Source organism: Euprymna scolopes, chromosome 5 (assembly GCF_053919585.1).
Source record: "Euprymna scolopes isolate OS-2025 chromosome 5, ASM5391958v1, whole genome shotgun sequence".
Taxonomy (NCBI): domain Eukaryota; kingdom Metazoa; phylum Mollusca; class Cephalopoda; order Sepiida; family Sepiolidae; genus Euprymna; species Euprymna scolopes.
Genome location: NC_136486.1, coordinates 78,224,127 through 78,244,973, shown reverse-complemented (window position 1 = coordinate 78,244,973; position 20,847 = coordinate 78,224,127). Strand labels below are relative to the sequence as shown.

General features: G+C 40.1%; 1 protein-coding gene across 2 annotated transcripts in view; it reads right to left on the bottom strand.

Annotated features, from left to right (window-relative positions):
• Positions 1-20,847, bottom strand: part of LOC145276868 (sorting and assembly machinery component 50 homolog) — a 394,045-nt gene that overhangs the window by 265,545 nt on the left and 107,653 nt on the right. For both annotated transcript variants that reach the window (XM_080128269.1, XM_080128270.1), the window contains exon 2: positions 7,862-7,930. In XM_080128269.1, coding sequence (XP_079984395.1) covers positions 7,862-7,927 — 66 coding nt within the window. In that variant the 5' untranslated portion in view covers positions 7,928-7,930. The remainder of the gene's footprint in view (positions 1-7,861; positions 7,931-20,847) is intronic.

Genomic DNA, 20,847 nt, shown 5'->3' with positions numbered 1-20,847 from the left:
ACAATTCCTCCACTAACCAACGATCACGAGGTTGTTTGCTCAGCAACCAACAAGGCTAATATGCTTGCCAGCCAGTTTGCCTCAAACTCCACACTGGACCCTTCCAACCACCCTCTGCCTGACTTTCCTTTGCAGACAGACGCCACACTAGACGATCTAAAAATCACCCCTGCTCAGGTACATGCTATCATAAAAAACCTTGACACTTCAAAAGCATGTGGACCTGATCTCATCCCAGTTGTGCTATTAAAAATGTGCTCAGCCGAAGTAGCTTCAGTTCTCTCCAAACTCTACAACAAATTCCTTAATGAATCATGCTTTCCGGGCTGTTGGAAAACTGCTTCTGTGGTACCAGTATTCCAGAATTCTGGTGAAAGAACTGACCCATCAAATTATCGGCCCATTAGCTTCCTCCCACTTTTTGCCAAAATATTTGAGACCATAATTAACCATGCTCTAGTCCGTCAACTTACAGATGCTAAACTTCTGACTGACAAACAATATGGATTTAGACAAGCCCGTTCCACAGCAGACATCCTTACTGTAATCTCTGAACGTATATACCAGTCACTGGACAAAGCGGGGGAGGGCAGAGCGGTAGCTGTAGATATATCTAAGGCTTTTGACAGGGTATGGCATGAGGGTCTCCTCAGGAAAATTAAATCATACGGTATCACTGGTAGAATAATTAACATAATTAAATCCTTCTTAGATAAGAGAAAAATCCAGGTTATCCTCGACGGTCCTACATCTAAACAGTGTGATATAAATGCGGGAGTGCCTCAGGGGTCTATCCTTGGACCTCTATTGTTCCTAATATTTATTAATGACCTCCCCGACAAAACTACCTCTGAGATGGGTATATATGCTGATGACACCACACTCTATAACAGGCATGACAGGAAAACAAATAAACACATAACTAAAGAAATGGCAAAAACACTAGAGGATGACCTCCAATCTGTAGTGGAATGGGGACAAAAATGGATGGTCACATTCAATGATGCCAAGACTAAACTGATTTCCTTCAATAATTACAACAAACCTTCTCTGCCACCAATAGCAATGGCCAGTGACTCCCTGTCTGAGAGTACATCTTTCAAACTGCTTGGCCTAACGTTCACAGGAAACATGAGTTGAAACAATTATATTGAAAACATTGCCAGAGCTGTTGCAAAGAAGGTAGGCTCTCTCTACCGTGCTAGAAAACTACCGACACCTGAAAGTATCCTGTACCTCTATAAGGCCACCATTCACCCATGTATGGAGTATTGCTGTCACATTTGGGCTGGTGCATCTGCTGCTAATCTCTCGCTCCTAGACAAGGTTCAAAAGAGAGTCGCCAATCTGATAGGCCCTGAACTGGCATCTAAGCTTCAGCCTCTGTCCCATCGACGAAACGTTGCATCCCTCTGCTTGTTCTACAAGTATTTTAATGGTGAATGCTCTGACGAACTGCAGACACTTGTGCCCCCACGACGTAGACACCCTCGACAAACCCGACAGGCAGCTAAATCACACCCCCACACAGTAGAGATCCCTAGATGTAGAAGATCTTTCTACTCCAGTAGTTTCTTCCCCAGAACCGCTAGACTCTGGAATTCCATTCCAGGTACCTGCTTCCCCAACTGTACTGACATGCAGAAGTTCAAGTGTAATGTGAACCGACATCTTGCTGCCCAAATCCCAACATAGTGCCCCAGTAGTTGCTGCCCCTGATAGTAGCCCCCTACACCACAGTGGCAATGTGCCTTGTTTGGGGTGAAAATGTAATAAAAAAAAAAATTTTTTAAATCCTTATTGTTGTATTTTCCTCAAGACAAGTTAACCTTGATAAAATTAAAATTCTTTGCCAAAGTACAAATAGGAATATGTGTGATCATTTTAAATAGGTGAAGCTAAATAACTCTCCTTGGAATAATTCAACATTCAGTCAAATTGATGGTTATGCTGCAGATTAGGAAACTTGTAAAAGGAATGTTTGGAGTCCAACAATAAAGACATCCGTAATTATTTGCAATTCTTTTCAAGAAAACCATCACCAATTGAACAGTTAATTGATTATATTTATAGACCTTTAACTTCTGATAATTTGATTGCATTAAATGTGGTGCAAAGGATCAAACTATTAGATTTCATGCAAGGCTTTTCAATCTACCATAGAAAAAGATAATTTGTACAAAGTTCCCCACAGCAATAATCAATAATAAACCCGATATTAAAACATTTAAAACAAAGATAATTAATAATACTTTGAACAAAATACAAAAGAATATATTTTACATTATTTTCATTCATGAAATATGGTGCAATACATAGCAAAAAAATGCAATAACAAATAGGAATAAGTGATCTATATAAAAGTACAATATAAAAAACATCTATATATATATATATATATATAAAAGCGAAAATGTATGTGTGTATGTATGTTCGCTTTTCCTCGATGTCCACGAAAGGCTTCTTTTAAAGAAGCGCTTGCTCGCTTCACAACTTTTAAAAACTTTTTATATCATCTATAAATTGTAATATCTACGAATTATCCACGGAGCTCGCCTCTTTATTTAATTTTATTGACTTTCAAACATTAATTATTCCACATTTCCCGCATCGGCACGCGTTACATTCGGTTTTCGGTATAAAAAAAGCGAACCTCGACTCTAATCACAGGGCCAGAGCCAGTTTCGTTAATGTCGACTTCGTCATATCAGACTGTAGCTTTCATTTCGCTCCTCCTAATAAACAGGGAGCGGCTTTTTAAAAACAAACAAACCGATTTATTCAAAACTGTCCTGCACAAAATAACTGCTGAATACCTATCGCCGTCACGTCAATCAAAAACGCGCACCTGTTTTTTTTTTAAACACTTTACTATTTTCCAACTGCGCGTCGTCAACGCTTCGGGTTTTTTTCACATACCCCGAAAAACACCCGGGCAACTCCGGGTACCCCTCGCTAGTAAGATATAAAGTAGATATGTATTAATTTTCATTTGATAATATTAAAACATACATTATTTTAATTGAGGGTAGACCTTATTCATAATATGAGTCACATAGATATTTGTTAACTGTTTATTACCAGAAATGGATGTAACTATAAAACTTATTAAATAAAATTTAAATAAGAAATTCTGAGATAATGACTAAATTAATGTAGTAGATTAAACCTGAAAAAAAGGGTGGAAAAGACTAAAACCAACACAACAAAGATTAGTCAGTAGATTTATCTTAGATCTGCTTGAAAATGATAGGAAAATTTATATCAATGGCACACAATATAAGTACTTATGCAGGGCTCATGATGCAGGGATGTCTCAATTTGAGTGTATGGTTGTAAAGAACTCTCGTATGAAGAAAACTTCACTTACACAGTTAAGTTCAATCACTTTATCTGTCTGCTATAAAAAATATCAACACCACCTGTTTTCTTTACATCTTGCATTCTTTCCCAGATTCATTCTATCTGATTTACTATTCCACAAATTTCTTGAACACACAAACTGGTTAATAAATCCTCTCAAGGAGATCTCAACAATGTGAATAGACCTTTCACACAAGCTAAATTAAATTACATAGCTAAATATACAACCAATTTTCATTCTTATTTTAAATTATTATTTACATGTATTTAAAATTGGTGAAACAATTTCAATTTTATCAAACTAAAATTGTTAAAAAATAAACAGATGAATTTTGTGGTAAAGAACCTTACCTCGTGCATTGTGTGGCTCGTGTTAGGAAAGAAAAAAAAGAGAAAATAAAAATGGCCGCCTCCCCCCCCCGGTATTTATGGATTGAAAATCACGTGATGTGACGAGAGGGGGGGAGGGGGTATGCAAATGAGATGTGGTTGGGTCTCTCTATAAAAGAGCCGTCTTCTTTATTTTGGGCATCAGTGTGGAAAGTGCAGAGAGAAGAGAACAGTTGGATTTGAATTTGAGAGTTTTGATCTGAGGTTGAGTTCAAATTTAACGTCAAGCTATTTCGACACAGTAACAAAAATGGGTGACCGAGTAAGATTGAGCAGTGATATTCTGAGGCCATTTACTGGAGAAGGTGACGTGGTTGCGTGGCTTAACAAGCTGAAGTTGGTGGCAAGGCTGCAGAAGATCAAGGATGTAGCCACGTTAATACCAATGTATTTGGAAGGAAGTGCTCTAGCGGTCTATCAAGAAATGGGGGAGATGGATCAGGCCATTGCTGAGAGCATTGAAAACCGGTTAAAGACCGCATTTTCCGAGAGCGCGTTTGAGGTTTACAACAAGCTCAAGAGAGTCACCTGGACTGGGGAGTCTGTCGACGTGTACATGGCAGAGATAAGGCGACTAGCAGGATTGGCTGGATATGGGGGACGCAGCCTTGAGAAGACTGTAAAGCTGGCGCTTGTAACTGGTTTCCCTGATCGCATCTCCAAGGAACTGCAACGACTTACTGATATTGAAACCATGAAGGTGGAGGAGATTCTAAGGCATGCTAGAGTTTTGGTGAAACAGCCCGGTGAGCTGGGGGGCGGTCGCGGCTGCTGTGGCAAGCAGAAAGGAGCGACCAGTGATGAAGCAAGGCCATGGATTTACCGGTAAATGCTTTTGATGTCAAGGACCACACCTGATGAGAGACTGTAGGGAGCCATGGCCAGACATTATCTGTTTTCGGTGTGGCCAAGTAGGGCACATTAGCAGGAATTGCCCTTCGCTTCCGGGAAACGAGTAAAGGGGTGCTATTGCGCCAGTAGTCACCCCTTTTATACTGAACAGGCGTATGAGAGTTTGTTGCCACAGTTAGTGATCACAATCAATGGAAAGAGGGCTAGAGCTCTTGTTGATACTGGATGTACAACAACACTTATTACTACGAGCGTCGCCAACTCTTGGAATGGAACCAGCAACGTTAGAGCGGTGGATGGCAGAGAAGTGGAATACTGTGGAGAGGCTGATGCGGAGATTGTAGTAAGGAATATGCCATTGCAACTAAGAGTGATCGTGCTGGATAGACTGGTTGCAGGAATTGATGAGATGCTGGGCCTGGACGCGATAGACCGACTGGGAGGAGCTATTATTGCTAAAGGCCAGGTGAAGTTTGGCAATCAGAGTGCACCGGGAATAACAGGAAGTGTAACCAGGGGTGATACCAACCAACCGTCGAAACCTCGACCATGTCTGATTAAGGATGATGACTTTCGAGCCTGCTTCGATGGTGAAAAATGGATGGTAGAATGGCGATGGACCGCGGAGCCACCTGTATTGACGAATCGGGTCAGCTGCTATAAAAGCACACTGAAAGCAGCTGCAGAGCCGCAGTTTAAAAAAGAAGTTGAGAGATGGATAGATGAAGGAATATTAATGCCGTGGTCAGGTAAAGTTGAAGGAATTTTGCCACTCATGGCTGTGGTCCAACCTATTAAGAAGAAAGTTAGGCCAGTGTTGGATTTCCGTGAGCTGAACAAGTTTGTCGCTTGTAACATAAAGGACGGAATCGACGTGTGTAAAGAAGTGGTAAGGAAATGGAGGAGGATGAAGCAGGCAACTAAAATTGTGAACCTGAAGTCAGCCTACCTCCAACTTCATGTGGATGAGAAATTGTGGAAATATCAATTGGTAGAGTACAAAGGTTAAGTTTATTGTCTGACCAGATTAGGATTTAGTCTGAACTCCGCACCAAAGATAATGACGGCAGTTCTTAAGACAGTGTTGGCCAAAAATGATGCAGTGAAGAGAGGCACCTGCTCTTACATCGACGATGTACTAGTGAACGAAACAGAGGTGACTGCGGAAAGGGTGAGAGAGCATATCAAAGCATATGGACTGACAACAAAACCGCCCGAGTCACTGGAAAACGGAATGGCTTTGGGATTTCGACTACAGAACAATAAGGCAGGAAAATTGATGTTTGGGCGAGGAAATGAGATCCCTGAAGCCAAGGTTGACCTAGCCAAGAGAGAGCTTTTCTCTATATGTGAAAAGCTGGTTGGCCACTACCCAATAGCTGGATGGCTGCAAACTGTGTGCAGTTTTATTAAAAGGCAGACTGGGACAGACAGTTGGGAAGATGCAGTTAATCAAGAAGTGCTTCTCATGATACAAGAAGTCATTGCAGAAGTGAAAAAAATGGACCCTGTGAGAGGAGAATGGCATGTAAAGGAGGGCCATGAAGGGATGACATGGACTGATGCTAGCAGTGTAGCATTAGGGGTATTATTGGAAATAGGAGAAGTGGCTGTTGAAGATGCTGCTTGGCTACGCAAAAAGGATGATAGCGCCCATATCAATGTTGCGGAACTTGATGCTGTGATGAAAGGCATCAATCTGGCTCTAAAATGGGGGCTACAGATAGTGAACGTTAAAACAGACTCTACAACAGTGGTGTCGTGGATTAAATCGGAGCTGTCTGGTGATAAGCGGATCAAAACAAAAGGAGCAGCGGAGATGCTTATCAAGCGTAGACTTGGAGTGCTGGGAGACTTGGTGCGAGAATTCGAACTAAAGGTAACTATTACCTTAGTTCCGTCACAAAAAAATAAAGCAGATGGGCTGACAAAAGTCAAGAAAGCCTGGCTACACAAGGAAAGAGACGGGGCTCCAGCATGTTGTGCAGTAGAGAATTTAAAAGACCTGCATAACCTGCATCATTTTGGAAAGGAATGGACCCTTTACCTGGCAAGAAAAATAAACCCGCACGTCACAATGCAAGATGTCCAAAAGGTGGTGGAACAATGTAGGGAATGCCAATCAATCGACCCTGCACCGGCTAGACATGAAAAAGGGGAACTGCATGTTGAAGAGAATTGGTGGAGATTGGCCATTGACATCACACATTATCAACATGAACTGCATGTAACTAGTATTAATTGTGGGCCTGGGAGAGTAGCGATATGGCGGAAAATCAAGAATGAAACAGCAGAAGAGGTAAAGAGAGTTGTCGAGGATGTTTTTATGGAAAGGGGGTCAGTAGAAGAGGTGTTGGTGGATAATGGTATGTTTTTCCACTCGGAAGTTTTTAAAGACTTATGTGCGAAGTGGAATATGGGGCTATATTTTAGAGCTGCATACCGTCCAAGTGGAAATGGAATTATAGAGAGGCACCATCGCATTATAAAAGCTGTGGCATCAAGAAGCCACATTTCGCCCCAAGAAGCAGTTTTTTGGTACAATATGACGCCGAAGGCTGGTCAAGACGAAAATTCAGTGACGCACCAGTCTATTTTTTGTTATGAATGGCGACATCCATTGGCTGTAACGCAGAGAGAATAGGCCTGCGTGAACATTGCAGTTGGTGAAGTAGTGTGGGTGACACCACCCAATTCTCGTTGCATGACTCGCTGGGAAAAAGGTACAGTGACTGAAGTACTCTCCAAAAACAAGGTAGCGATTGACGGAATGCCTCGTCACATTTTAGATATACGGAGAGTCTCCTTGCCATCAAAGGAAGGGGAGGTTGATACTGATGTTGAAGCGTCTGAAGAAGAGCCTCTTCGACGATCGCACCGTAAATGAAGACGCCCAGTGTGGATGGCGGACTATGATACTAATTATTGATCTTAGAGATCAAGGGGGCATGTGGTTAAAAGTAAAGAACCTTACCTCATGCATTGTGTGGCTCGTGTTAGGAAAGAAAAAAAAGAGAAAATAAAAATGGCCGCCCCCTGGTATTTATGGACTGAAAATCACGTGATGTGACGAGAGGGGGGAGGGGGTATGCAAATGAGATGTGGTTGGGTCTCTCTATAAAAGAGCCGTCTTCTTTATTTTGGGCATCAGTGTGGAAAGTGCAGAGAGAAGAGAACAGTTGGATTTGAGTTTGAGACTTTTGATCTGAGGTTGAGTTCAAATTTAACGTCATGGATAGAGGAAAAGTTAACCTACCGGCATTTCTGAAAGAGGTACCCTCTTAAAGCGAGAGGAAGTATCTTTTTTTTCGGAGGAATTCATTTCCTAAAAAACAAAAGCAAAAAAATATACATTAGAAATTGTTCCAAATTTGAAATTTGCACGTTTAGAAGCAAAAACAGCACAGGTATTGTGTTTTTTAATAAATATTGTTTTATTAAAAACTTTGTTTCAATGATCTACACTTTCTATAGGATTTGTAACATTTTCTTTTTTCATGGCATGGTGTTGCTAGAAAAATTTGGTCTTCCAATGGTGATTTTTTTTTTTCAAAATGTTGTGGCTAAGAGGTAAATGCTATCCAATGTGAAACTATTCTTAAGCATTGCATAATTTGAAATTTTTAAGTTTTAGTCAAAACAATGGAGATATTTTTTAAAAGTAGACATATATCATTGAATATAAGTTGATTTGAAATAAATATTTATTAAAAAAACATGTGTTGTTTTGCATATGTTTTTCTAATCTTACAAATTTAAAAAATTGTTTATGCAAATAAAGCCAAACGTATATTTTTGTTAAACAGGAAAAATAACGAAAAATTATTAGGTTGAGAAAAAAGTTCTTGCGGAATTTTTAATTTTGATTTCAAATGATGTATTTTCTAATAAATTTTTGTTATAATACTGATGTAATGGAATAATCTAACATCCCTTCATAGATGAAATGAACTATGGATATATTGACCCACTCATGCGATTGAGGTAGAAGGAAAAAAAACAGGAAGAGAATATGAAAATATGTTGAGTAACTCTTATGTCATATGTAAACAAACCCCTAACCCATAACCCCATGTTTCTTGCTGTGTTCTTATTTAAAGTTAAATGGCGGCAGGATTCGAATTCACAAAAGGGAAACTTTAAGCGAAAAAGATATTGGACAACGAATGGAAAAAATACTGCATGGAAAAATTCAACTACTGAAAAAAAACTAAAAAAACTAAGACACACACACAAAAAGTAAGTTATTTTTTTCTTTTAATTCAGTCTGTTATGGTCCTATTGAAAAAAAAAAAAAATTGACATTTCACGAAGCATTAAAAAGAACAATTTTTCTCGGAACGGAAGAAAGTTGTCCATTTCAAATTTCTTTTGTTTCATAAGAAAAAAAAAAAATATTGCGGAAAAGAACGCTGTTGGTGCGGTGTCAATTTCGTGTGTGTAAAAACCTATGAATGTTATTTTTTTGTGGTTAAAAGAAAAACAAAAAAAATATTCAGTAAATTTATTTAATGCTTTGTGCAGGTACTGTTAACCTTTTGTTTTATTACTGTGTTAAAAAAAAAGAAAAAATTCTTCAACATGGAACAATTAGCCGAGTTTACAAAAACTATACAATTAGCACTGGTGGCCCAACAAAGCCAGAAAGAATTTTTACAAAAGGAACAGTTAAAACAAAATGAAGTATTAAAAACAATATTAATGAAACAAGAAGAAGAAACGGATTGTCAGTTCACTCCGGAAAGAATTGCAAATTCGCTGACAGAATTTTTATATAAACCAACTAATGGCTTAACGTTTCCAGCATATTATCGTCGATACAAAAATATTTTTTCCGAACAAGGTCAGGCCTGGTCGGATGAAGAAAAAATTATTTTATTGTTGCAAAAACTAGGTTCCGATGAAAATACCAAGTATACTAATTTTATACTCTCAAGGAAACCCGAAGATATTTCTTTTAAAGAGACTATAGAAATTTTATCGAATATTTTCAGGAAGTGGGATAGCTTATTTTATACTCGTCATAGGTGTTTAAATATTTTGAAACAAGATGAAGAGTTTATCGCCTATTCTGGGAGAGTAAATGCCCAATGCGAGTTATTTAAGTTGAAAGACCTAAAAGAGGACATGTTTAAATGCTTGATATTTGTTCAAGGGTTAATGTGGCAAAAGCTGTGAAAATGAGGGCTTACCGTTCAAACCACCTAGGTGTGCGTGTGTGCTTTGCGAAGCTAGGATAAGAAAAGAATTCCAAGATGGCGCCGACAGCGTTTTGTAATGGTATGATCTCGGAAACTCTCGCAAAATCTTGTGCATATATGCAAATCAGTTGGTCTTCGACAACTATAAATTAAGGTCGTTTTGGAAGGCAAGGCGGGAGGAAAGAACGGCCGGTTGGTAATTGTGTACGATGGATCGTGTTGGTGGCGTGTCACCGTGTCTGTGTGTGTACTGATCCAACCGCTTTCCTGTCCTTTGGAGTTTGAATTTGTTTAGATTGGACTTCAACTTCAACTATTTCGACGAATATCTCCGGTATGGACAAGTTCGACCTGAAATTGATCCCAGAATTTGACGGTTGTTGAATGGCTAGAGAAAGCCGAACGCGTTTGCCGGTTGTGCAAGATAAAGGACCCAGCTATAGTCATCCTGCTTAGGCTTACCAAGGGGGCCTATGCCATGTATCAGCAGCTCGGGGATGACGCGACTATGGAACAAATTAAAGAGGCGTTGTACGGAGCATTTGGAGCGGACCCTTTTGTTGCCTGGCAGCAATTTCCTGAACGACGGCTTGGGCCAGGGGAGACGGTGGATGTCTATCTGGCCGACCTGAAGAAGCTTGTCATCCCCTTCGGGAGTGCAAGCAACCGTATACTGGCGTGCGCCTTTCTGTCTGGGCTCCCGGAAAGCGCCAGTCGATTGCTGCAGGCATCATCGAAGCTCAATAAGCTTGGATTAGAGGAGCTATTGGCTAGAGCCCGAAACATCACGAAGGACGAGGAGGAGCCAGTCTCGGCGGCAGTTGAGGCATTGGAATCGCCTGTAGAGGGCCGACAATGCTATAAATGTGGTGGCCCCAACCACTTCGCCAGGGATTGTAGAAGTGAAGCGAAGCACGCCCTGGATTATGGAGCACGGAAGCGGGTGCGTTGTTACCGTTGCGGCAAGCCGGGCCAATTAGCTCGGGCGTGTCCGGGAAACGAGCAGAGGGAGGAAGCTGCGACGCCAGCACCCTCCCCAAAGCGGCTGTGAACAAGGCGCTTCCTGAAGTAATCGTGAATGTTGACGGGCTGATGGTTGATACCGGGTGCACCCAAACCCTGATACGCAAGGAATGTTGCACCGTGTGGAAGGAGCGGAAGGTCCCAGTATTAACCGTTGGCAGAGGTTCGCTGATGTGTAGTGGGGTGAGCGAGGTTTACGTAAGCATTGGCAGTGGCCCCCCGGTGGCTGTGAAGGCGTTGGTGGTCGACGGGGAACTACTGGGGTATGATCTTCTTCTTGGAATAGATTCCATTACACGGCTGGGCGGAATCACCATAAACGGCGTCGGTGATGTGAGGATCTCCCAACTTGAGACACCGGTCTGCACAGCCATCACTCTTGATGAACCCGACTTCCACGCAAAATACGACAGGGGCACGATCGCCTGGACCGTGTCCTGGAAGTGGTCGGGTGACCAGCCACCAGTGTCCCTGCAGAATCGGCTGGCGGAGTATCCCCCTCCCGCACATCTTAGGGGGCAGTACGAGGCAGAGCTCCAGGTCTGGAAGGACAATGGCTGGCGGGTCCCGTACCCGGAAGACGAACTTGGGCCCCCAAAGAGGTTAATTCCCCTGATAGCTATCAGGCAGGAGAACAAACAAAAAGTCCGACCTGTCATGGACTACCGGGAACTCAACGAGCATGTTGCCCGCACACGGTAGGTGCAGATGTCTGTACACACAAACTGAGAGAGTGGCGGCAACAAGGGGCGGACGCAGCAATATTGGATTTGCGAAGAGCTTACTTGCAGATACGCGTCGAAAAATCGCTGTGGCCGTACCAGACGGTCAAGATTAAAGGGACACATTATTGCTTGATGAGGCTAGGGTTCGGCCTGAACGTGGCCCCAAACATCATGACGGCAATCATGCAGGCGATCCACCATCAGGACGAAGCCGTGCAACAAGCGACATTGTCATATATCGATGTCATCTACGTGAACGAGAGCCTCTATCCTGCACAGAAGGTTAAAGAACATTTTGAAAGCTTCGGGCTAACGTGCAAGGAGCCAGAGTGACTGCGATGTGGAACGAAGGTGCTTGGCCTGCAAGTGAGCGGCAGCGCAGACGGACTCCGCTGGGGAAGAGCTGGTGACGTCCCGGAAGTCCCAACTAGCGTCACGCGTCGGTGCGTCTTCTCCATCTTTGGGAAACTGGTGGGCCACAGCTCCCTGGTGTTAGACACAATATCAAACAATAGGCACATGGAAATATCAATGGGTCGATATGTCATCAGCTATAACTGGCTGGTATGGTTTGCTTCTTGAGTCTTCATTGCGTGCAAGCAGCATTTTTATTGTCGGCATTAAAAAGGGATTGCATGCTGAAATTTAACACTTGTACAAAAATAGTGAACAAATGCATTTTTATAACAATAGAGGAGCAGATTTAATGGTCAACCCATGCGTGTGGTAAAACTGCTATGTGTATCCGTCATGCACAAGATGCAAGTCTCAACTGTTAAGAAAAGTACAATCATAATTCAATTCTCTCTCTCTTCCAATGAAGACAGAGAAAGGGAATGAAAGAGAGAAAAAGAGAAAGAGAGATATTCCTAAACATTGTTTTGTTTTTGTCTCCCATCATGAGTTCTTTTGGGTTTGACCTTCCAAATTCTAAGGTCTTATATTGTTTTGAATTAGTTTAATAATATAAACAACTGTCACTCTTGGCTTGAGTCATACCTGATTGATAATAGTTACTGAAGCTGTTATGTTTTTCAATAATAACACCTTTCTTTCTCGCCTCCCTACGAACATAGTCAGTCACAAGTTAGGTATAAGGTTTTTTAATGTAGAAGCCCCAGCTCTTCCGAAAGGGGGGAGGGCTTCTTCATTGTGCCACATTTTGTCTCCCTCCCTTTTTTTTGATAACTTTGCTCTCACTAGCATAGCTCATAACATCGTCGAGTTGTTGGCACCATGATTATTTTTAAAATTCTGTTTCTCTTCTCTCAATTATCTATATATTAATATGATAACATGTGTGTTATTTTCTGTGTCACGCTTACATGGGTCGTTAAATTGTTATGTACTTCCATTTCTTGTCACAAATAATTTTTACCAAAAATTCTTCATAAGCTTTGGTTTCAGTCTCAATAATAGCTGATGGCATTTAAGTCATCTATTTTTTAAAAAAATAATAATTCTTCATAAGTTTTAGTTTTGATTATGGCTGAAGAAACACAAGTTTATATATATATATATATATATATATACATACACACAGGGTTGGGAAGTCGAATGGTAAAAGTCCGACTGACTTCTAGAATTCCGACTCCTGATTCCTATGGGGAAATTTATTCTTTAGATTCATATACCAGCCTCCCACATCTACTTAGAATGCATTTTATAATTACTTTTCATGTATATTATTTTTGACATTTAACATGCACTTGTATGATGATGTATGACGTACATATACACCATACCAGCTTTATTTTATTTATTTTTTACTCACGTCTACCTCTAACAAAGCATATCATCACTTGGACATAAAAGGCTACTATTTGGGACGATGTCTAGGAAAGATTAACAAGATGCTGGTTTATGTAACATTTTAAGTTCTGCATATCAGTACGACCAAGGAAGCAGGTAGCAGGAAGGGAATTGCAAAGTCTAGGGAAGAAACTATTAGAATAGAAAGCTTTTTGGCATCTAGAGACCTCAACAGTTATTGCTAGGAGAGTTTGTCAGGGATATGTATGGCGAGGGGGTACAAATGCAACGAGCTCATCAGAACAGATTCCATTAAAATATTTGTAAAACAGGCAGAGAGATGCAACATTAGGGCGATGGTACAAGGGCTGGAGCTTAGTTGATAGTGGGACTGATTAGATTGACCCTATCCAAGGGGGAGAGGCTAGTGATAGATGCACCAGCCCACATGTGACAACAATACTCCATGCATGGGCGAATGGTGGCCTTGTAGAGGTACAGGATACTTTTAGGTGTGAATAGTCTTCTAGCGCGATAGAGGGAACCCACCTTCTTTGCAGCAGTCTTTGCAATGTCCTCTATGTATTTGTTCCATTTATATTGCCTGCAAATGTTAGGCCAAGGGGTTTGTAAGTAGAATTCTCAGGTAGGGTGTTGTCATTGATATAGGCAGTTGGAGAGGCATCTTGTAATTGTTAAAGGAGAGCAGCTTCGTTTTACTAGCATTAAATGTTACCATCGATTTGCAGCCCCATTCCATAATGGTCTGAAGGTCATTATCTAAAGATTTTGCCATTATTTTAGATTTATCTACACCCGTTTTTCCCTCATGCATGCAAATATACCCATCTCGGACACAATATTATCAGGGAGGTTATTTATTAATATCAGGAATAATAATGGTCCAAGGATCAACCCCTGAGGCACTCCTGCATTAATGTTATGCTACTTGGCTGTACGTCCGTCAATGACAACCTGTATGCTTCTATTGTCTAAGATGAATCTAATTATATTTAGCATACGTCCAGTTATAACGTACAATTTAATTTTCATTAGCAGCTTTTTGTGCCAGACTTTGTCAAAGGCCTTCGATATATCAAGGGCTACAGCTATGGCTTCACCCGCCTTATCCAGTAAATGGTAAATGCATTCACAGATAAATGTTAAAATATATGCAGTACAATGACGTTACCTGAATCCATACTGTTTGTCAGAGAAAAGATTTGCTTTTTGCAAGGTGATGAACTAGTGCTTGATTAATTAAGATCTTAAAGATTTTAGCGAAGAGGGGGAAGAGACTAATGGGGCAATAATTGAGAGGGTCTCAGTGTAATTCCTATACACTAGTACCACAGAGGCCATCTTCCAGCTATTAGGGAAGCAAGATTCAGCACAGTATTTATTGTAGAGCTTGGAAAGTATAGGGGCTAGCTCAGTTAAGCATTTCTTTATTAGTATAACAGAGATGAGATCAGGCCCACACGCTTTTGAGTTTTTTATGATATTGCTTTTGAGTTTTTTATGATATTGCAGACATGAGAAGGAGTGACTTTTACATCATCTAATGTGGCTTCAGTCCGTATAGGGAAATTTGTGAGTTGTTTGTTGGCTCTAAGGTGGAGGGAATCGCCAGGACAGCAGTTCTGTCTTCTCCGTTATCGTGCATGTAACCTTCTGGTTGTTGCTCAGTGGAGGAATTAGTGATTGTCCTTTAATCACTACACTAGTATAGATTTTTCAGAAATCATGAGTATCTTTGGCGATGCTATGCATTCCCTGATTATTTCAGCATGTTTTCTTTTGGTTGTCACTATTTCTCTCTCACGATGATTTCTAGCATCTACGAATTTTGCTTATTTGTATTTGACATACAAACTGGCGGAATGCATGGTGTCTTTGTGTCATAGCAGCTGAACAATCTAGTGAACCATGGGGGTGAGTGAGGCCTGTTATATTACTTCTATGTGGGAACATGTGCTTCAATTCCCGCTTTGCATCATTCAGTTTTCTAATTGGCACACTGTTCAGTAGGAAGAGAGAAGATATCGATCCATGGGGCATCTCGGATGTGTTCTCTAATGGTTTCCCAGTCAGCCCTGTTGTAGTACTTTGTTGTTTTGAGCAATGATTCCTCATCTTGAGGTTGGGATTTAAATGTGATGTCAACTCATACCACTCGGTGGTCTGCGTTTCCAAGTTGACTGTGGGCATTAGTCACACAATCCTCAGGTAGTGTGGTGACGAATAGATCTAGAAGTGAAGCTGGTAGGCCAGTTGGAAACACATGTATTTTGGCGTTATTATACAAGGAGAGTGCTGCATCTACACTATCAGAGAAATGAGCGATTATGGTACAATCCTGACTTGAAGAAAAACGGTAGAGAAAATATAAGTAACTAACGCAGTGATGAAATGTTAGACTAAAGCACATAAAAGCCTGGTCATTTGATTCAAGTTTTTTCTCTCTAGTTTAAGGGAAGGTGCTATGAATATAGACTCTAAGCCCGTGCATATATCTATCCAAGTCCTTACAGCAAAGAGGGAAGTATCCTGTTATGTTAAAGTAGTTAAAGGGGATTGAAGAGTGTAAGCTGTTTCATTTAATACTAAGATATCTGAGGAGTTTACTAAAAAGTAAGGCACTACATCATCTATATTACCTCTAAGCCGAGGGATATTTGTGTAAGCGAGCCTCAAGGGCGGAAACGAATTGGTTTTGTTTGGGTGGTTGTCTGATTTTATCGTGATATTTGTTTGGGTTGTTATTTCATTACGTTTTTGTTTAATGTTAGGTTAGGGGAAGAGTGTTGAGCATAGTGGGCCTGTTTTGACACCAAGTATACACACATTGGCTAATTAGCCGAGTTCTGTCTAGAAGTTCTGGTCTCGTGAAAGCCCACCAGATATATCAGCAGGGTCCCTTTCTATGCGCGACATGGCACTACAACTATCCTGCTATTATACAACTGATGATAGAGCAGTCGATCTAAGCATTACCAAAGAGTTAGGGCCCCTGTACTGTCAGTCAGAAACAGCAGCCAGACAAATTGTCAATCAGCTACCCGCAACCTCTCAGACAAGACTGGCCCAAATAAGTCAGGTGAGCACAAGTGGCATGCAAGCAAACCCAATTTTATCAGTTTCTGAGAGAAAGAGTGAAATTTAAAATAGGAAATAAGGGAACGGCATTCACTTTCCTAGTCAGAAAATAAGGCCAAGCACAAGGTGCCTCTGGTGAGTCCCTGGTATTGTACCTCTGGTCTGGCTAATAGACAAAGAAAAAGTGTGAAAGCCGGCAATATACAGAGCCTATCTACTCCTTAGGCAAGTTAGTTCATCAAATCAGGAATTTGTTCGAGTCACCAGCTCCAGGAGGTTGTCGACAATAACTGAGGAGACCTCCCTCTGCCAGTTTTATTATCAGTTTTTTTTTCTCTCTTAGATGGATGATCTGACAAGCCATCACACTGAGAGGGGTAACCATACGCCTGGTTTTTACACCAAATATTTTTGCGCCTCTGCATGAATGAAGATATTAAGTAACTTACTTTAAAGTTTTTCTCTATTCTACATAAATGTAGGATTAGAGATAGATTCCCTTCTAACATTTACAAGAAATTGTATCTTTCAAGTACTGTGAGAGAATCAATTAGCTCTAGCAACTAATTTGTTTTAAAATAAATGAATAGGATATTATTAATAATTACTTGAATATGTAAGGGAATATAAAGCAAAGAAAACAAAATAAATGGTAGGACTAGATTTACATAAATATGTTACACACCACACAGATGCACTTAACTTTGTGTTCTTCAGTCTAGCTAAAAGACCAGTGTCTCCACCTGGAATGAATTGAGTTGCAAAGATTAGTGTTTATTTGAGAGCAATAAGAGGTAGAGAGGGAGTATCTGCCTTAAGAGCCAAATGTGTGCTTTGATTTTAAAACTTCCTTCTTTTATTTAATTGAAACAGTATAATTTTCGATTTCGATATCAATAATTTAAAACATGCAAACTCATTTACCAAAGGTGATGAATGCTAGAAAAGAGATGCGTATTTCCAATTTTTCTATTGTGTCTATAAATATATTGTTAACTATTACTAATATATTACAAACAAGATGACATGTGAGAAAAATATGAGAAAATAGAGTTTCTAGTGTGTAGATAGCATGAAATATAGAAATGGAATAAAATAATACAGTAAAATAATTTAATTTTTGTAGTAATATCAATTTTAAAGGCAGATTAAGGGAGGGTTAAAATTTGAATTAGACTTAAAGCGTTTTTTTTTTTCAAAGCAAATCCCCATAACAAAATTTGATGATCATATTTTATTGTATAACATGGGGAGTAGACTCGCCAGTTAAAATGAATTCAGATAAGAATGGGAGTTTTTTTTTTTTTTTTTTTTTTTTTTTTACACAGTGATCACCATTTATCAAGGCCCGGAAGCCACTCAGGGATAAGGGTTATTGCAAGTACATTAAGTTAGTGAGGAGATTTGCTGATGTGTTTACTTAAGGGGGGCGGTTCATTAGGAATTTGTTAACATTGGACTTGAAGACATCCAAATTGTAGTCCGGAGGGAAGCAGGCAGACGGAACAGAGTTCAACAGGCGTGCAGTTCTAAGAAAGAAGCTTTGTTCATGGAATCCGCGTTTTGATTTAGGCACAGATATAGAGTGGGGGAAATTTTTCACAGTGGATTCTGCTAGACGGGTGTTTCTCGTGAAAGATTGGCGAGGGGGGACCAGAGATTGGAGTTCAGACGAGCATCTGCCATGGAAATAACGATAAAACAAGGGCAGGCTCGCAACGTCTCTTCTGTGGAAGAGAGGTTACAGGGTAGAGAAAAGGGCATCCCCCACTAAGCCACGAAGTCTATTTTGTACTCTGTCAAGGCAGGATAGGCTGTTTTTAGCAGCTCCTGCCCAGATATGGCAACAGTATTCCATCCTTGGACGTACTTGGCTTTTATATAGATAGAGAATTGCATAAGTAGTGAGATATCTTCTGGAGCGGTAGAAGGATCCCACCATCTTTCCAGCGACCTTGGCAACAGACTTGATGTACGTGTTCCATTTCAGATCAGGAGTAAAGGTTAAACCCAGAAGCTTGTCAAAACGCGGAGCCTCACCCAGACGAGAGCCATCCATCACAATTGATGCCAGCTGGGGATCAGAGCGTTGATGATGTAAGGATAGGAGTTTGGTTTTGGATGCATTAAAGGTAACCAGCCACAAATCTGGTTAAAAATACATTATAAATACATTTAAAAATACAAACTAATTTTATAGAATAAGTTAAGAAAACAAAAGGATAAAATATTTACAATTAAATTTTACTATGCTATCAGTTAAAAGGGACTACCACATTTCGGGATAAGCCATGGTATTTTGAAGCCATTCGTTTCTCATCAGAAGAGGGGAGTAAAGACACATTATACAGAAAAGCAATTTCTTAAAAGATAGTATTGCCTTTATGGAAAGAGGATCAAATAAAAACAGTAAGCTGTACTGAGACTGAAGCCGATTCTAGGACTACCAGCAACCACTGTAAAAGAGTGATAAAGAATGTGAGAGAGTTGTATGCTCAGTTCGTTAAGTCCAAAGTAGCTGAGCAGCGGCTTGGTTCCCACCAGTTTTGGCAAATAGCAAACAGGATCTTGAACAGAAGCATATGTTCAATCCCAAACATCATCAATGGAGCTGACGTAATCTTGTCAGCATCAGACAAAGCCAAACTCTTTGTCAAGAACTTTGCAACTAATTATACCATATGCGACCAAGGCCGTCAATCCCCTGTATTTCCTCTTTTATCAGAAAACATGCTATGTATCATACAAATAAGTATCCCAAACTGGCCTAGTTTAGGATGCAAAAACTGGTAAATAAAGTTAAATTTCCCTTAACTTCAACTTGCGATATCTCGTTCATTTTTGGGGGGTAATTCCATCTCAAATCATCCAGACCATAACACCCTTACTTCTCAGATTTTTTTCAAACTTTCACCATATGTTGGTATCATAAAAACTAGGGAATCCTGAAAATTTGAACTTTTAACTCCAAGCGGTTCTGGAAATATCGCAATTTTGGTATTTTACATATATCGCGTAGAGGCGCAAATTTGCGAAATTATGAAATTACGTTTTTGGGCACAAATCAATTTCTAGACTAGGTAGAACCTTGAAATTTTGCATGGACAAGGTTTTCCATACAAGGAATCCAAAAATCCCAAAAACCTCTGAAAATGAACTGTTTCTGAGTTATTGAACTCTTAAGCCGAGATTTGGGTATTGGCCTAAGGCGACCCAAAAAAACATGTGGCACTATTGGAAATTGAATTGACCAATTTTTGAGGTTCGATTGTGAGCTATCCGGTTACTAGGCTTTATCTGCTATTTGCATCCTTGAATCAAACAAAAAAACAAAAAAAATAGTTTCAGCTAACTTAAAGAAACACCATAAAGCAGCAATATCACTTCTTAAATGAACAGAAGTCAAAATAAAATTCAGGATTTTCTGTTTATGGTGAAGTCAAGTGACTCCTTGTACACTGCTCTGTCTGGAAGTAAGGCCCGTAAAACTGCCCATTTTTGAGGTTCGATTGTGAGCTAACAAGGAAAGAACCAAACACCTTTTTTGGAGGAATTGAAGTTTAGACAATCAAGAATGTCTAGGAACAAAAAAAAATTCAATTTCCAATAGTGCCACATGTTTTTTTTTGGGTCGCCTTAGACCAATACCCAAATCTCGGCTTAAGAGTTCAATAACTCAGAAACAGTTCATTTTCAGAGGTTTTAAATGTGATTCTTAGATTCCTCATGTGGAAAACCTTGTCCATGCAAATTTTCAAGGTTCTACCTAGTCTAGAAACTGATTTATGGGCAAAAACATAATTTCGCGAATTTGCGCCTCAATGCGATATATGTAAAATACCAAAATTGCGATATTTCCGGAACCGCTTAGAGTTAAAAGCTCAAATTTTCAGGATTCCCTGGTTTTTATGATACCAACATATGGTGAAAGTTTGGAAAAAATCTCAGAGGTAAGGGTGTCAAAGATGTTTTTTCTGGATGATTTGAGCTAGAATTACCTTTTGGTTATTTTGATAAAGTTTTGATTTCAGTTTTGGGTGTGTGGTCGAGGGTGTATAAGTGAAGTAACCCCCCCCCCCCGAAAAATGAACGTTACATGAAAAACGACTTAAATAACACTGGTTCAATATTTAAACTTAAAAAATTGAAAAAAAAAAAAGACATCTCATACCACGATTCGAACCCAAAACGTTTAGATAACGAACCAACGCGCTAACCAACTGAGCTAACGCGACATACATGAAATTTAGTCAAGTCTTCAACTATTTAAAGTAAATCAGGTCATGACGTCATCTGACGCATGCGTAGAACTGGTCGTCGTCACGAGAGAACCGTTTTTGTTTACCCCCCTCCCCCCTGTAGAAAATTGTCGATTTCGGGGTGAAAAAATTAACGTTTTTGGCCAATTTTTCGATATTTTTTGGGCGAAGGATGGAGTTTCA